General features: G+C 34.6%; 1 protein-coding gene across 1 annotated transcript in view; it reads left to right on the top strand.

The window, feature by feature from the left end:
• LOC120351543 (DNA topoisomerase 2-alpha-like) overlaps positions 1–19,603 on the top strand; it is a 61,393-nt gene that overhangs the window by 11,443 nt on the left and 30,347 nt on the right. Inside the window, exons 2-4 of the mRNA XM_039429328.1 lie at positions 8,612–8,872; positions 11,192–11,428; positions 14,048–14,351. Coding sequence (XP_039285262.1) covers positions 8,612–8,872; positions 11,192–11,428; positions 14,048–14,351 — 802 coding nt within the window. The remainder of the gene's footprint in view (positions 1–8,611; positions 8,873–11,191; positions 11,429–14,047; positions 14,352–19,603) is intronic.

Raw genomic sequence — 19,603 nt, 5'->3', positions numbered from 1 at the left:
TTGTCACGTTATTCTTTATATTAAATAACGATTAGCCTCCTGCTTGGCATCAGTCGGTAAAGCATGAGATTTAATATAATTAGGGCGTGGTTTTCTAATAGTATTCAGTCTTAAAAAATCTTGATAGGCCTAGATATGGGCTTCTCCAATAACTCTTGTAATTCAATAATAATAAATATATATATATATAAATGATACTTATACTATAGAGATGAGGAATATAAAATAAATTGCACACCATGAAAATTTCACACATATATTACACAAATAATGCAAAGATCAATCGAGGCAAAAAATATATATAGAGCGATAAAAAATATAATATAAAAAATAGAACAATATTTGAAATCAATAAAAATATCACAGGCTAACTTTATATTCTAGATTTATGGCACGAATCATTACCATGTGCCTTTATCTTGAAATCATATGCATTCTTTGGCATGTAGCTGTGACATGTACTTGCTAATACTTGTCGCTTGGATAATTCAATCAAAAATATGTGCTCTAAGATCAGCTTGATAAATTAGCCACTAATAATCCAAATATATCTATATATTAAAATCTCTAGTATTTAGTAGATTTATTTGTATCGAATATATATTTTTATCTCAGGGTGCAAGATTCGGCACCTGACGGAATAGGTAGAGCCATTCATCTAGTGAATTAGAACTATGATAAATTATCGCAAATTGTATTGCAAAAAATTAAATATTGTATGCATACGTTTGATAGCCTAGATTTCGTACTTCTTTGATTAAATAGAAATTTCTAAAATATTGATCTATATATTTTTCTTTCAATTAAATACCTTTAATACTAATTTTTACTTGCGCAAGTATTACTCTTATTAATTTCTCAATTTATAATAACCCTTTCGGCGAGCTAGCTTTGATCATCAGATTATTTCGAAGCACTAGGGCGCCCATCACTAAATTCAAATTTAATCACTCACGTGTCGAAAATCTTCTTGTAAGCCGCCGATGTCGATCCAACTCCATGTGGTCCGGGAATATGGTAGCCGGAATCGTCTCCTCCAAGGGGTTATAATTTAATTAAAATGAAAAATGACTTCTGCTTCACAATAGCATCACGAAGTCTTTTAAGAAATTTAATAATTTACTTTAACTTTAATTTTTACAAAATTATTAATAAGGTACTTCGCTCTAAAATATTTGGGGTCCTCTTATGGTGGCATCTGGCTGGCGAGTGCTGGTTCTTCCTTCTCAAGTTTTACAGATCCTCTTTCCGACTTTCAAATTAGCATAAAATTTAAATATCCCAATCCTCCGCCATTAAATTCAAATAGATCTTACAAAAATGCCAAAATATTGCTTAGATTATATGATTAATAATTTCTTTGCATTCGAGCCATATTGATAACATAGATTACACAAATTTTTACACAAAATCTAGTACATTTATATAAATATATATAAATATTTTTGAATTGGCCTACAGTTGCCGCCTATTAACTGCCGTTTTACTATTGGTGCATGCAAATTTTATTAGGTATTCATGCGCCTGGTAACTCTTATTTCCTGAATACATTAAATTATTTTTATTTGGTTTTTTATTTATGCTCTTTGCATGCTAGTTAATATTCTATATATTAATATTAATTCCATGCTACCTAATAATTAGCCACGTGGACGGGTGTTTTTTCACATTGCACACCATCCGAATGCAATAAAGCTCTGCCAAGGGGTTTTGGTCAGATTCTACGTTCTTCGGTTTGATCGATCTCTAGGTCACCGATCTGTGAATACATCTACCTAACCTCAATCTTCAAATATTTTATAAATAATCTATTTATGAGTAGTAAACTTCCTTCAAATCCTTTTTAAGTTCTTGTACCATTTAGCCAGAACAAGCTGATGCTATCTAATCTTGTTTATTATCTGCTTGGCGATATTAGCCAATTACTTTATTTTTAGACCTATTACTATTTCTGTTAGGGCTTTTCATCTACCCAGATTTAAATATGTTACACGCGCCCCTGGGTTTGAATTCAAAATATTTGAGAATCACAATGTTTTTAATGAAAACCCACCCTTCAAATACACTGATATACACTATACTTTATTTATAAATTATACTCTCCTACTTCTATCACATTTCGCAGTCATATTTACTGCATCTCCTTTATACCTTTATCAAAAACAATAACAATTCTCCTCCTCAACACACATAAAAATATCATAAATATAAACTTCTAAACGTACTCCTCCTGACACCATTTACAACACAGTAATTTTGAATTCGCCGCTTGCAGGGCCGCCAACTTAACTACACACATTTCATAATTCTCATAATGATTCCTTTTAGACAATAATTTCGATTCATAAACTTCTGGGCTCTATCTTATAGTATTTCTTAGGTCTTAATATAAATAATTTTCTATACATCAGGTACAATACTTTCTTTGCTAATGGCTCTTTGGTTTTGGTAACTGGTATTCACTTTAAGTCTTTTCAGGTAACAAACGTGGCATAATTAAAAGTAATAAATATAAAAACATATAAATAAATATATCGACATTAATAAATATAATAAATAACAATAATAAATAACTCTTTGGGTATAGTACTTCTTTTTTATAAACATATGTTCAACAGACATTACATTCGTTTGATTTGGGTGGCTTTGGCCAGCTGGTCACTGGTTCTACAGAATTTGCTGTCGAGTTTCATAACTATTAACCTAACTGCTCTATTTTTTCTCTTAAAAAGGTAATTAACAAATTTTAATTTTACTATCCCCGCTTGTGTCCTTTTTTATCTGATGTATATAATTTAATTACATATTTAAAAATTGTTCTTTTCCTTATTGCAGGCTTCTAACGGTTGGAAGGAATTAAAACACTGGATTGTTGCCATGCGGTCCTAGGCCAAGATTAAATTTTATTAAGGAAGGTCAGTAATCGGTTTGATAATAATGTTTTCCTTGATTTCTTATCATATTTATTTCAAATTCTGTGATATTTCATGTAGAAATTTCGTGGCTTTCTCGTATCTTTTGGCTTCTGCTTGTAGCTATACTGTAGGCTGGTTGGGTTATCTGCTATCCATTTGTTGATTGTGAGGCTGTCCTATTGATAACTTATCCTTCATGAATTTAAAGCCCTGGTATCTGGTATATTCTTTCTTCAAATAACTCCTTGTTCCTTTAATAATAATTTCTTTTAATTGATTCAAAAGCCTTCCATTTATTTTCTTTCAATACTATCCACATAGTTTCTTTATAAACAACCTTAATCATATCAGGAAACAGTTTCGTAAAGCAAGATTTTTCATAGGCCATAAACTTCTTCAATAATATTATCCTCTTCATTATTTCCTTAACATCACAATTTTTAGCAAACATCACGGCCTTAATAACAAATAATTTCACCATACAAGATTTCCAACAGTCAACAAATTCCTTCAACACTAACATGGTCTTAATTACAACATCAATAGCATCACTTTTCAATATTATCACAGCCATTATAACAAATAGTATATAATATATCAGAACATTTATTATCTCCTTAATAGTATAACCTCTAATCATATAGCCAGGTACTTCCATTTTATTTTATATTATTTTTTAATTCCTCTAATCTTCTCAAACACCGTTTATCCTTCATCATTCTCAATAAGTAGTCCATTTCGTTGTTGCCCATGCATGAATCCGTAGTAGTCCTTTTAGTAGCTCCGTTTTTATCCCATTTATTATGTACATTTTGCCGGTCACATCGCTGATCATAGCCTTTAAAACGTATGTGCCGCGGATGCAGGTTGTCGGCTTCCTGTCTTCCTCGGTGCCGGTCCGATGTCCTCTTCGGGCGTTTGAACCGTGCATGCGGCCGGTATGCGCGCGCGCGGTTCCTCCGTTTCTTTCGCTTCTTTCTCCGGGCCTTATGATGCATGCCTCTTTTCTCCTCGTCCTGATGCCGGTCGGGTGTCCTCGGGGCGCCTCCGTCTCCGGGCCTTACGGTGATCGCTCCTCTTATCCGGTAGTCCGTCCTCTTGGTCCTCTATCCTGGGTTCCTTGGGGTGCCTTGGTGGGGTCGAATGATGCACGGGTGCGGTGGCGGTCTCTTGATGCGCGAGTGTGACTTTCAAAGCGGGTAGTATGGTGGCGGTCTCTTGATGTGCGGGCTGCTCTACCTGCGGTGATTGGACTTCGGTGGGAAACAGGATACTTAATATGGGTTGATGTTTGCGGGTTGTTTTAATTTCATGGTGGGCGGCGGTTTTTGATGGTAGGCTGTCTTGTATTGACTTCTGTTTTTCTAATATTTTCGGTAAACCGTTCACAAAGGTGGTATATGAGGCTGTAGTATCTTTATTTTCTCTATCTATTTTTTCTGAGCTTGCGTGGGTTGTATCGGGGTTATCATGTATTCGTAATTTTTTAGCTGTAGTCTTCTCTGCGTTTGGTGGTGGGTTATCTTGTGTCTTTTGTTTATTTGATCTGGACGCATGCTCTAATGTGTAGTTTGTACTTATTTGATGAGGTGGCGGTTTGTAATTTCTATTGTAATTATTCTGAGTGTAATCATTATTTGTGTTAAATCGATCACGGCCATAATAATAATTTCTTTTGTAGGTTTGCTGTGGATAATGATTTGTTTGACAATTTTGAAAGCTTCTATTATTCCAATTATTATTGTGTTTATGATCATTTCGGTGTTCAAATTGAGGAGTAGGTCGTGAGCAATCATATGGTACTGATTCATAATTTTGGCTGTTATATTGATTAAATTTTGAGTTATGTTGATTTGGTGCGTATCTCTGGTCTGAACGGTGGTTTGATATTGCCATCACAGACTGTATGCCATATAAATGATTTATCAGCTGTTTGCAATCAGTAATGGGTTGTGTGGCGAGTGCCATTCTAACTTGATACGGTAGCTTCTTTAAAATAATACTTGCTAATGCCGATTCGTTAATGGGCTCGCTCAATTGAGAATTTTTAAACTGTAGGGCAGTGACGAAAGTGGTACATGCACCGTCTAAGTTAGGGTTGAAATCGCATGATATAATGTCCGCTAGCACGTCCAACTGTTTACTTCTGCTCCAATACTGTTCCAGGAAGACAGCTACAAACTCATCCAATGATGTAAATTCATGGGCTCTACTCCGAAAGAACATCAGGGGTTCGCCAATCAATAAACTAGTCAAACGAAGACGCCAAAAATTCCAAGAGGTGGGTGTTAATGATTGAACTAGTTTTATCTGATCTATAAATTCTTTAGGTTGGAGATAGCGGTCTGTATTGTCAAAACGGCCTAATTCATTGAAACTGTGTAGTGAATCAAACGTTGCTATGGGAATAGGCTCTATATTCTCGTGCGGAAATTGATGTATTTGACTTTCAAGTTGTACCAACTTCTCTTGGGCCTGTTTCCAATGACTAGAAGCTTCTGTTTCATTATCTACTACTTCGGCATTTAATTCAGATGAAAATAATTGCTGTTCTCCAACGGTTGTCTCCAATGAATTAAGTTGTACTTTGTTTTGATTTATATCAGAATTTAGGTGAGCTATTTGTGTAGATTTACTATTCTGTTGTTTATTTATGGAAATAAGTTGACTATTGTTCCTGTTTGTAGCTATTTCATGAATTTGTGAAGTGTTTTGTGCTGGTAGGTTATCTATTCTTTCCGCAGTCTCCTTACCCATTCTTACCGATGTATCCTTCAGTGATTCCCGCATTTCCTTCATTTCCGCCTTTAAGTTCTTCATTACTGTGGTCATTGTTTTTTCTAAACTATTAGAAAATGACTTGATCATCCCCTCTACTATAACCCTCCTTATTGCTTCTTGGGAGACATTTAACGGTTTATTACTGTTCACAGGATTCTTGGCGGTGATTGAAGATATCTGGGCGTTGGACTCCATCGCGCCCCCCTCAGCGTCGATCTCCGCTATTATCGCCGTCTGCAGTGTGTCTGCTACCTTACTTTGCGTGGACGACAAGAGACTCATATTTTAAAAATGGATTAAGTGTCAAGTGTTTGTTAAAAAAGTGAAAGTTTTGGCCAACAAGGCATTAATAAGGACACAAATGAGGATAGGCCTATGGACATTACAAGCCAGGTAACCTATTTATTACTTAAGCTCTTATAATATAATAATACTATTCATTGATTTCTGACTAGCAGTTTAGGCCCATAAAATATAATAGCTCTCTCTATAAAATATATTTTCTACAATAATAATAATATAAAATTTTCTTTAAAACATATAATTTCTCTTTATTTAAAGCTATTGATTCCCCAAAAAGTAATACAAATTTCCCTTCGCCAGTTTTCCTCACAACTCGTATAAGTTATCTATAATTTTCAATATGGTTATTGACCTAATTTCAAATAATTATTCAATGAGCTTGGCTCTCATCATCAGTCCCACGTTGGTACGACATGTCTTTGTGTCACGTTATTCTTTATATTAAAATAACGATTAGCCTCCTGCTTGGCATCAGTCGGTAAAGCATGAGATTTAATATAATTAGGGCGTGGTTTTCTAATAGTATTCAGTCTTAAAAAATCTTGATAGGCCTAGATATGGGCTTCTCCAATAACTCTTGTAATTCAATAATAATAAATATATATATAAATGATACTTATACTATAGAGATGAGGAATATAAAATAAATTGCACGCCATGAAAATTTTACACATATATTACATAAATAATGCAAAGATCAGTCGAGGCAAAAAATATATATAGAGCGATAAAAAATATAATATAAAAATAGAACAATATTTGAAATCAATAAAAATATCACAGGCTAACTTTATATTCTAGATTTATGGCACGAATCATTACCATGTGCCTTTATCTTGAAATCATATGCATTCTTTGGCATGTAGCTGTGACATGTACTTGCTAATACTTGTCTGCTTGGATAATTTAATCATAAATATGTGCTCTAAGATCAGCTTGATAAATTAGCCACTAATAATCCAAATATATCTATATATTAAAATCTCTAGTATTTAGTAGATTTATTTGTATCGAATATATATTTTCATCTCAGGGTGCAAGATTCGGCACCTGACGGAATAGGTAGAGCCATTCATCTAGTGAATTAGAACTATGATAAATTATCGCAAATTGTATTGCAAAAAATTAAATATTATATGCATATGTTTTAATAGCCTAGATTTCGTACTTCTTTGATTAAATAGAAATTTCTAAAAATATTGATCTATATATTTTTCTTTCAATTAAATACCTTTAATACTAATTTTTACTTGCGCAAGTATTACTCTTATTAATTTCTCAATTTATAATAACCCTTTCGGCGAGCTAGCTTTGATCATCAGATTATTTCGAAGCACTAGGGCGCCCATCACTAAATTCAAATTTAATCACTCACGTGTCGAAAATCTTCTTGTAAGCCGCCGATGTCGATCCAACTCCATGTGGTCCGGGAATATGGTAGCCGGAATCGTCTCCTCCAAGGGGTTATAAATTTAATTAAAATGAAAAATGACTTCTGCTTCACAATAGCATCACGAAGTCTTTTAAGAAATTTAATAATTTACTTTAACTTTAATTTTTACAAAATTATTAATAAGGTACTTCGCTCTAAAATATTTGGGGTCCTCTTATGGTGGCATCTGGCTGGCGAGTGCTGGTTCTTCCTTCTCAAGTTTTACAGATCCTCTTTCCGACTTTCAAATTAGCATAAAATTTAAATATCTCAATCCTCCGCCATTAAATTCAAATAGATCTTACAAAAAATGCCAAAATATTGCTTAGATTATATGATTAATAATTTCTTTGCATTCGAGCCATATTGATAACATAGATTACACAAATTTTTACACGAAAACTAGTACATTTATATAAATATATATAAATATTTTTGAATTGGCCTACAGTTGCCGCCTATTAACTGCCGTTTTACTATTGGTGCATGCAAATTTTATTAGGTATTCATGCGCCTGGTAACTCTTATTTCCTGAATACATTAAATTATTTTTATTTGGTTTTTTATTTATGCTCTTTGCATGCTAGTTAATATTCTATATACATTTAACCCTTTTTTTCTTTCTTGATTCTCATGATACTCTCAGAATTTGATGTTGATATTATGATTTACTATCATGATATATTAAGATGTACTATATTGTTGATAAGAATACTATCTACAAAATTTCAATCCATTTACAATCACTGTGCCTCGAGATATGACATGTAAACAAAGCCATTTGGCGATTAACTGTAATATTTTTATCATTATGTTGTGAAATATAGCATTATCCAGTTTAATCAGCGAAAAAATACAATATAATATAACTCAATACAATATATACAATAATATAATATAATTATTACTCATCTACCGGATATATGCCAACCGTATACAATTCAGACTCAATGAACCATATCAAACAATATCAAAAATAGGAAAACGGATGCGTGTGGACGCAATTTTACATCCGTCTTTTGCTTGAACCAAACGATCCGTCTTTTGCTTGAGCAAAAGACTGATGGTGAACTTGAGCGTCTGGACCGGGCTTAAGTTACGTTTCAAGGTTCCCTGAGTCAAAAAACATGATATTTTACTTCTAAATGAAAGTTTGCTAATTTTGTGTGTGTGTGTGTAGGAGGAGGCAGCAGCGGCTCCCGGCTTGTCGCAGACTGATGATGATGATGGTGGTGAAGGGGATGAAGAAGGGGAGGAGCGACAGAACACCCTGGACAGTAACTTCGACTACCTGCTCGGCATGGCAATGTGGAACCTCACCAAGGAGAAGAAGGATGCGCTCATTCAGAAGAAGGACGAGAAGCAGCAGGAGTACCGTATCCTGCTGGCAAAGACCCCGCAGGACCTGTGGGTGGCCGATCTCGATACACTCATCGAAAAGGTACTCAAAGCAAACCATCTTCATTCCACAATATACCTCATATTCCTTTCACATAATCAGTTTCAGATTGCATCTTTTTACATACAAACAGTAATATTTTCACATCTATGTACTACTTTGCGGACAGACTTTTGCGCCACCTTTCAAACTGAAATCAAATCATCTTTATTCAATTCAAATAGTTATAGATTCCTCATGAAAAAATAGTATAATTTATCTATATTGCATCTATATTTTAGTATATTGCATCTTTTTACATACAAACAGTAATATTTTCACATCTATGTACTACTTTGCGGACAGACTTTTGCGCCACCTTTCAAACTGAAATCAAATCATCTTTATTCAATTCAAATAGTTATATATTCCTCATGAAAAAATAGTATAATTTACAATTTTCCAGCTCAATGACTCTTTCATAAGAAAAATATTTTTTGGAAGAAAAAACTAGTATGAATATTAAGATAAGTATAAGTATTATTACTATTAAGATTAGTACGATAAAGATTATTTCACAATAGAACATATTCCTTTCACATGACTGAATCTATTTACATACAAACAGTAATATATTCACATCTTTTATTTGTACTACCTGAAGCTGCGAAAAGACCTTTGCGCCACAAACACGCTCATTTGCTTTTCATTGGCTGATTATAGGCCTGTATTTGTACAGGTACGGTAAAAATGGGGGTTGGTTTGTGCGTAAATGCCGTCGTCCACCACGACAGGGCGAGGATTTTAGATTGGGTAGATTTCAAATTGTCTAAATAACCAAAAAGATTCTGTTTCATTATGTTTTACAGGGAGAGGTTAGGTTTATACTTTTAAGTGGCAATATGCTGATATTATTCGAAATGTTTTGATTCTTAGATACTTAAATAATAAACACAAATAATGAAAACTTATTTGATCCACTGTTTTAGCACATTTGAAATTTGGACAGTATGAATGTCATCAGACAACAATGCCTGTCATCGTCGACTTCGGAAGTCTATGCACAAACGAAATCTCACTTTTAGCTACAGATATAAGCTTGGCATCAGCTGACGAAGACCGAAATGAACGTGTTCGTGGCGCAAAGTCCGCACACAGCTTTAAATAGAATACAAAAACATTCAGGCACAGTTCTTTATTCTAGCCACTCTTGTGAAATTAGGTACCCCATGAAGTTGAAACTATATTAGAGGTTTTTATCATAGAGAAAAAATAGCATAAGAAGATATCCCATGGTATATAGGTCGTTTATGTTCCTAATTTCACTGTTAATTCAAGCCGATAGTCCTAGTAGTTGTTTATCAGAAAGCTATGTGTCGCTGGTAGTTTCTCATACTGTGTGTTCGTACACTCTTACCCGGCCAAAACAGTGATAATAAATATACATTAGTAGACAGTAATCGGCTTCAGTTGACAAAAAAAATCTGCTTGAAATTAGAAACATGTGAACAGCCTTTCTACCATGGGATATCTTCTTATGCTATCTTTTCTCTATGTTTTTATTTACAAGGCAATTCATTGAGTATGTTTTTGAAATCTTCACAAGTGACATGTACAGTACACGTCCCGTGACTTTGAAACTGCATATAGGCAAGGTATGGTTCGCGGGGTGATAGTTACGGCTTTGAAAAAACATCAGCTTCAGAGACCCTAGATCCCTAGATAGAGGAAGCTCCCTGCAGAGCTTCTTCCTTGAAGAAAGCTTGCTAGACAGAGATTCTCCATGAATGAGAGAGTTGCAACGTATCACCAAGAATGGAAAGATCATGTTGAACGAATGTCATCTGATAGGCTGTGTTGTGCTAAAAGGACGTAGCTCCAAAACAACACGTTGTTCTTCATATGCAACACGTTGCTTATGAGAAGATATAAAATAGCATCTGTTGCTTATGTGAAGATACATTAAAACTCCTTGTGTATCTTTTCGGATGCAACAAGTTGCTTAAAGCTGCGTTGAGCTGCGATACATATTGGGCTGCGTTGTGCCATAGAGTAAGGAATACCTAACCACGTTTAATAATACCTATTTTTTGTCTCTGGTTGTCATAACTCCAAAAAGCTCCTTGTGTACCTTTTCGGATGCAACACGTTGCTTTTGAGCATCTGTTGCTTATGGATAAATATATTTTCGATGTTTTTGAACGGGTAGTATTGTAGTCTAGTAGCCCTCCGCCGATAGGCAAAGCTACATGACCCGGATTATACACTTGTAATATCACTTGTACTAAAATGTAATGCCAAAACTGTCTGTGTTGTGTGATGATGTTTCAGCTTGATTTGTGAAATAGTTGATGATAATTTACGATTGTTGAATGGTTGCAGCTGGACGAATACGAGGCAAAGGAGCGTGCCGAAATGCTGGACATCAAGGTGGAGGGCGGAAAGGGTGCAAAGGGTGGGGCCAAGAAGGGCGGGGCCAGGAACAAGAACAAGGTGTTGGTCACTGACTACCTGCCGTCGCCGATCGCCCGCCGTGTCGCGCCAGTCATCTCCGACGAGTTCAAGAAGAAGGTGGAGAAAGCAGCTGCTGCTAAAGAGAACAAGGGCAAATCCAAAGCGGTCAGTTTTTTTATCATCTATCTATATCCTATTAAAACATGCTATAAATTTTCGGCTCTAAATTTATAATCTAAATTTAATTTTTTCCAAATATGGCTTAGTGTTTTTATGTTTTGTTTTGGTTTTGTATATGTTTGGACTTTTTAACATCAAAATGAACTCAATTCCGAAGTGAAAAGTGTAAATTTAAAGTATTGTGCTTACTATAACCTTAGTGTCCGGTTTCCCATTAGGGAACTTTGGACTATAATACGGCGAGGTGGAACTACCCTTGGGTCTCCCCACCATTAAAAGCCATACGCTAATAATAATAATATATTAAGCGAGCATTTCTGTTTATATATATTTATATGGTTATGTGGTTATATGGGTATATATTTATGTTCAACGGATCTCGAAAACGGCTATAACGATTTTCACGAAATTTGGAACATAGTAGGTTTATGATATGAAAATTCGATTGCACTAGGTCTCATCCCTGGGAAAACTTGCTGAACCACATTAAAAGGATAATTCATTCTTGGCTGAAACAGCTGAGACTTTCGTCGTCTGTGGATAGTAAAAATTGAGCGAGTGATTGATTCTGTGAAAAATCAAAATATCGCATCCCCGAAATTCATAAGCTGACGTATAGCCAGCTGTTTCATAAAAACTTAGAAGTCCTGTATTACATGAACAGCTGATTTAAGCATGTAATTGAAATGGTAATTCTCCTGTATTACGTCACTTATAGGTTTTATGAAACAGGGCCCTGTTTATCAATAAATAAAAATAACGAGCGAAGCTTGGTGCCCCGATATTTATAATAAAGGAAAGAACTGGCTTATACACGTACGGGAACAACAAAAAATCAAAGATTCAAAAGTGTAACCTCAAATAATTTTGTTCGAAGCCTTTCGCTGTGATGACCTATCAATGTACGACATGTGTATCATCATAGCCACCTCTAATACAAGGCCGCGGCCTTCGATATTGCAACGTCGCAGTGAAGGCCTAGAATATAATACATGATTGGTGAAAAAGTTTTAAAAAAATACCAGCTGATCTTTTTCACCAATCATGTATTATATTCTAGGCCTACACTGCGACGTTGCAACATCGTAGGCCGCGGCCTTGTATTAGAGGTGGCTATGGTATCATGCATGTTCTACCGTTAGTGGCCAGCCCAATTTATTACAGTATTGCTATCATTGTACAAGTTAGTTATTTTCACTTGCACAAGTTGTTTATTTTGGGGTTTTTCTTGCTTCGTGGAATTAAAGGCCGCGGCCTTCGATATTGCAACGTCGCAGTGTAGGCCTAGAATATAATACATGATTGGTGAAAAAGTTTTAAAAAAATACCAGCTGATCTTTTTCACCAATCATGTATTATATTCTAGGCCTACACTGCGACGTTGCAACATTGTAGGCCGCGGCCTTGTATTAGAGGTGGCTATGGTATCATGCATGTTCTACCGTTAGTGGCCAGCCCAATTTATTACAGTATTGCTATCATTGTACAAGTTAGTTATTTTCACTTGCACAAGTTGTTTATTTTGGGGTTTTTCTTGCTTCGTGGAATTAAATAATATTTAATTAACAATATATTATATTATTCTCAGTAGTTCCATATTTTCTGAAAACTTATATATTCAAAACTACATAATTCCTATTTGTAGAATAACACCATAGTACTTTTTTGAGATCTTTTTAATATAAAATAACAAATTGAAAAAAAACTAGTTTTGATGCTTACATCATTTTCAAGTTTTAAAAATAAATTCTTATTTCAAATGAACAATTATCATCTTTTGTTATTTCATATTAAAAAGGTCTTTACAAGTGTACTATGGTGTTATTTTCGTATAATCGTAGCTTATATGCTTATTGTAATCAACATGTCTATAGTTTGAATTAACTCCTCTGGTCGTGTTGTACTCTCGACCAGAGAAATTTTTTTATTGAATATAACTGCTACTAGTACTAGGACTAACGATCAGTTTTTTCTATCCTAAATTAATATTTATTCAAGTCATTTTACAAAAATAATCTTGTAATAGCTTCTCCTTGTTTTAAATTAGTTCATTCATTCATCACTGCACTAAATTGATATTGGTATTAATTTTTTCCACTTTCACTAAACACTCCTGGAGGCTGACACCAGATCTGTTGGCTCCTCCCTTTTCAATCTCCCCGTCAATGTTGAATTGTCCAAAAGCTGGATTGCCACAACATTTTGGTGGTCATGTAGAGACTCCTCATAGATAGATCCTTGCTGTTTTTACAATCATCTCCTTGGCTGTCTCCACCTGAAGGTCGGCGTTCCTGATGAAGTATGGAGCATTTCGCAGAAACTTGTTTTGGAATCGTTGGATGATCCAATATTGCTCTCTGCTGTACAGCCCCACAGTTGCGCTCCATACAACCAGACAGGCCTCACTATCTGTTTGTAGAGTAGAATTTTATTGTAGGTTGATAAGCTTGAATCCCTTCCTATCAGTCAATACATCCTACTATACTTGTAGTTGAGCTCATCCCTTTTTTTCTTGACATGGCTTGACCAGAGAAATTATTATTTTACAAATATTATTCTTAATATAATTATTTTCTTTACGTTTGAAATGGTGATTTGTTGCAGAGAAAGAAGTTGGGAGACGAGGAGGTGGACGAATTCGACTTGATGAGTGAGAAGAACCAGGTGTCACTGTCGGATCGAATAGCCAACACGCCGGCGAAGAAGGCTGCCGAGAAGAAGCCACGTGCTAAGAAGGCCGAGAACGGCGAGAAGAAGCCGAGGAAGCCGCGAGGCACCAAGGGCAGTCCGAAGAAGAAGAGCAAAGCGGCGTGGGAAAGTAGTAGTGAGGATGGGGGCAACAGCGATGACTCTGATGCTAGCGAGGTGCTGCCCGTATCACCTGTACGCCAGACGGCTAGGAGATCAGGTAACAACAAATTAGTCATTACTCTACAGGGTGCTAGGAGTGGCCGTAGTCGAGTGGATCAGATGCTGGCTTTATGATTCAGAGGCCCGGGTTCAAATCCCGGCCCGGGCAAGATATTTATCTCGGGCCACTCCCGTGTTTCGGATGGACACGTTAAGCCGTCGGTCCCGGCTGCCTAAAAAGCAGTCGTTAGGTCATGTCAGAGGCCCTGAAATTGATCAGTTGCGACCTGAAAACTCTGACACCAGACCTGAGCCAGCCAGGTCACTCGATATTATTATTATTACAGGGTGTTTCAGAATTAGTGTCCAACATTCTAGGGTATTGCTCCTGGATGATATATCTACGACAAAAAATACGACAAATGTCGTATTTGAAGTGTCCAAAACTCAGCGGTTATCCTTATAGCTGACATTTTGTTTTTTTCACTTGGGAATCTTTATCTCAAGAACGGAATGTTGTATTGATCTGAAATTTGCATGAAAATTTATGCTATAAACTATAAAGACTCAACTTTAAAATTGAAATAGAAAATTTTCGATGTGAATTTTCAAAATGGCGGCCATTTTAAATTTTTTATTGCAAATTTCACGAAAACCGTTCACTATACAAAAAATTACAAGAGACAAAAAATTTAGCAAATTTTATCAAGATTTCAAGGATACCTTATTTATTAAGATTGGTCAAAGAATAACAGAGAGATTAATTCTTTTCGTACCTTGACCATGCATGCATGACCATGAACAAACAAGATAATCTGAAAAACATTCTAAAATCAGCTGGATGGCCATATGGAGCCATACCGTGTTTGAAAGCGTCATCTTAAATACAATTATTGGAATCGAAAATTTAATATTGATGTTTAAATGGTGAAAAGTGGTCATGCATCCAGTACGAAAATAATTAATTTCTTTGTTATTCTTCGACCAGTCTCAATAAATAAGGAATCCTTGAAATCTTGATAAAATTTGCTAACTTTTTATATCCTGTATCTTACCGTTTCTGTAAAAATACAGATATAATAAGCTGATTAAAAGTGAATTGCTCATGTTCGCGGCGCGTATATCTGTACGCACCTTAATAAGCGACACTCTTCTCACTTGTACTTCAATAGAATTACTCTCCTCTTATTCTTCGTTGCCTTTTTCCCATTATTTGGGGTCGGCTCTCCTGGATCTAAGTCGCCAGTGATTGCGATCTTGGGTCGTCTCTGCTGTTAGCTCAATTGAATAGAATTACTCTCATAGAGAATATTTTTAGTTTAGTGTTTTCTCATGAAAAGCAATACAGTATTGAATTATTAATTCCACAGAATAATAGAAAGCGAAGTCGTCCGCAAGTACAAGCGGACATTGATGTGTCAATGATGGCGCAAACTCCAGAAGGCCTCAGTCGAGTGAACACAGCCACACTCATTGCCTATCTTAGAAGTCAGGGTGTCAATTGCAGAGTCAAGGACAAGAAAGGAGAACTAGTCGCCAAAGTTATGGCTCATTTGAACAAAAATAAGGAGAATGAATCGTAATCAACTTACTCATTTTCTAGCTTTCTAATCAATTCAACGTTTCTGTAATTATCATAGTAAAGTTAAGTTACCATTAAAAATAATCTTCAATATTTATTCATTTAGACTTTTCAAGTGCAATGTAACTCTTCGTTATGTCAATTACAGGATAAAATAGTTCAATATCAATTTAACGATTCTAAAATTATAGTCAAGTTATTGAAAATATTATTGAATATTTATCCTTTGAGAGATCTAGATGTTCCAATTACAAAGTGTCAATCACAGGATAAATTTCATTTGGTGGTTTTTTGTAATATTTTCCATGGATTTAACTGAATATGTGTAGATTTAGAATAATCAAATAAGTTATCGAATTACGAACTTTCATACTGCAACATTCACTATTAATTTGTTAAAGTCATAATAAACTATTCATTTGATATCAAGTTCAATAATTATTCTATAATAAATAATTTATTCATCATCAAGGTAACTGGTTATTTTTTTCATTTATTTACATATTTTGAAGTTTTTTCTCACCCAGTAGAGAAATTACTAACTTGAGGGCTTCATAAGAGTATAGAGTACTAATTGTTGGGCAAAAACAGCACGTGCTATTGTTACAGTAGTGCAATTTAAAAATATTAATACGGATATACTTCATTTCTTCCTGAAAACATGTGGACTTAGGTGTAATTAGTAGAGCATACAACCAAGCTCGGTGCAATCCACAATAAAACTGCGAAATGCTCTTATACTCAATCCTATGACACAAAACAACAAATGCTCAGCTAAAACAAGAAAATTGGCAAGTTCTGGCAATATTGAGATGCAGCGATCCGTATCACACGTTTGGGTTCACCTGAAATCAATCCGGTGCTTCAACCCTTCAATTTTAAAATCTACAATTTTTTGAAACCTTGAAAGGAATCAAAATTGTTTATGATTTGAAATTTTCCTTCTAATGTTGCAAATAATGGACGTAATAGAGTTATTATAGTACTACTTGTCTACTTCTGTGATAATTTCAATTTTTCTGAATCTTTCCAAGTTTCTAATAATCGATTGTAGTATAATATTGATGTTTACATTCAGACGATTGCGTTTTAGGTTTGGAAATATCAGCGCTTCGCTTGCATGCTTTGCTTGGGTTTCATATTCGTTGACTCAACTAGGCATAGTGATTTGACATGCAACTTAAGATATACACTTACCCTAAATAATTTATTATCAGAGAAATCAGATGAAATATTACTCTTATTCTACATATAATATTCATAATTATTCATTTAAAAAAATAGTTTATTCACAAAATTTTACAATGCATGTACAGTTAGTTTATTCACAAACTTTTACAATGCATGACCAGTTTATTCACAAAATTTCACAATGCATGAACAGTGAATTTACAATGCTAAGCAAATAGCAATAATTGAAATAAGAGAAACGTGTATTACGTCATTGAAATCAATTCACAAATCGGTTTTAATTATTCACTTCAGTTCAGCTGATATTCAGTTACAACTAGAATTATGAATGAAACTTTGCACTTGGTCGTAATGTTAAACCATGGCCTACTCAACTCATGGCCAGTACATACAGCCGATCAGCTGTTCAAAAGCGTACACTTCAATCCGTGTTTACATTGAAATCCCTATGTCGAATGGAATTTTTCATGAATAAACGTTTATAATTCAACTGATAACTACTTTTTCGAATAAAGGGTTGTTATTTTATTTTACCAATACAATTTTGATCTCTCATCATGAATTTCAAGGGTAGTAATCATTGAGTTCTCTTAATATTCTTAGTTATTGGTTAACCAATTTGTAGGTTACCCATGTTTTAAATTGGCTTTTTCAAATTCAAACACGTATTTCAATTATTGTAAAAAAATATAGTAATATAGTGTAATGTTGAGTTGCTTAAGCTTTGAATTAGGCCTACCAATTGTTTTTTTTTCAATTTTGATTACAGTATTGCTCAATTTCTACGAGAGGAATTACAACCACAGCTTTTGTAGTATGCTAATATTTATAGCTTTATTAGATTTAAGGAATTTTTAGATTAAACATAATTTTTTGAAAAGGTAAATTGGTAGGCTATCACTCATTTTATTATATAAGTCACTATTGGAATAAGAATTCTTATCAAATCATAACAAGAATGGCTTGAAATAGAAAAATTTTGCAGTGTAGGTTATCTTTAGTATTAAAACAGAACATACATTACGGTATCTCTAACAATATTATTATAAACGAATATATGTGATCAATGATAATACTGCTAGCTTACTCAGTAAAGGATTTCAATATTCAGCCTGATCCAGTAACTTACATGAATCATTTTTATCTAATCTGTTTCTACTCTTAACAAAGTGAGTTTGACACAATTTGACTATTCCCCGATCCAGGACCGTGAGGAATACAGTACATCTTACTCATCGGAAGTAAGTACTGTACCGGTAAGTAAGTAAAGTGTTCTTTATGGGTTATGGCTGATCGATACAGTGTAAATAATAATTTATTGCAGAGTGAGATATCAGAGTTTTTATATTTATATCATATGTAAGACCATATCATGAAAAATCTATGCATATTCTTCAATAGCGCTAATGAACCAATGATATGTCTATTGACGCTCTGGTAGGATACTACTTGAAAGATTTATTCTTGGTCACAACAGTAATAATATAAATAATATCCTGATACATGAGAATAATTGTATGATCACATTGAATGGATATGTGCAAATTTACGTAGAATAATGCATGACCCAGAAAACAAAATTTGAAAAGTGCTATTGAAACACGTTGTTTACACTGAACGCAACCAAGCACGCTTTCAGTGTGAGCTAGTGTTCCTTTTGCTCTTTTCAGATATTGTACGTTTCTTGTCTGCACGCTTGGTTATGCATAATTAAGCGCGCTCTTGCACAAATTATATTAATATTCATGATGGTCTCTTCTAACATGCAAAGGCTAGAGTCCCCCAGCTGAGTTAAGATTATCTGCTAAATGGCAGGGGATTCATAGCGCAATTAATAACCCAATTCAGTGTTGCTATAAATTTGTCATTTCATTCATTGAACTGTTATTTCATATGCTAAAAATGTGTATAAAATTTGAACATTTTCTGCTCATTTGGTTTTGAAAATCCTGATAGAACACAGATAAACACTGGAAACGCCAATTTCTAGCACACCTTCTAAGCCCTTTCAATAGCCTACATAACTAATACACCTCAAGTTACCTGAAATTTTGTACCAAACGTAAGAATTTTCTCTTGAAAGCTAAGAAAACGCTGGTAAGAGCAGAAAAATCGCCTATTCTGGGCGATATAGAAGTCAATAAGGTTTAGTTATTTTAAATTTCTAGACCCTATAACTGAACAACATTAACAACATTTTTCTGTCAATTCTTGAAAAAGCGCATACCGTATTGGTCGTCTTTGAAATTTTTTTCAATTACGGTCTCAGTCACTACACCTCCGAGTTTACGGAGGTAGTGTCTTAGTGTGCCACTAGAAGGTTGAACATTAACTATATTTCATTTTGATAACTTTAAAGGCAAAAAACACTCACATTCTTTTGGTGTGGCGACGACCGTTTCGAGTTTCTGTTTGGCTTGAGAATGTACAACACCAGCACTAAACGGTCGTCGTTACACCAAAAGAATGTGCTTTTTCAGTTTAAAGTTATCAAAATACAATACATTGTAATAATATTGGTAATAAATATGGATAAT

The sequence above is a fragment of the Nilaparvata lugens genome, chromosome 5, assembly GCF_014356525.2.
Source record: "Nilaparvata lugens isolate BPH chromosome 5, ASM1435652v1, whole genome shotgun sequence".
Lineage (NCBI taxonomy): Eukaryota > Metazoa > Arthropoda > Insecta > Hemiptera > Delphacidae > Nilaparvata > Nilaparvata lugens.
Note: the sequence above shows the minus strand (reverse complement) of the source record. Positions and strands in the feature narration are given on the sequence as shown.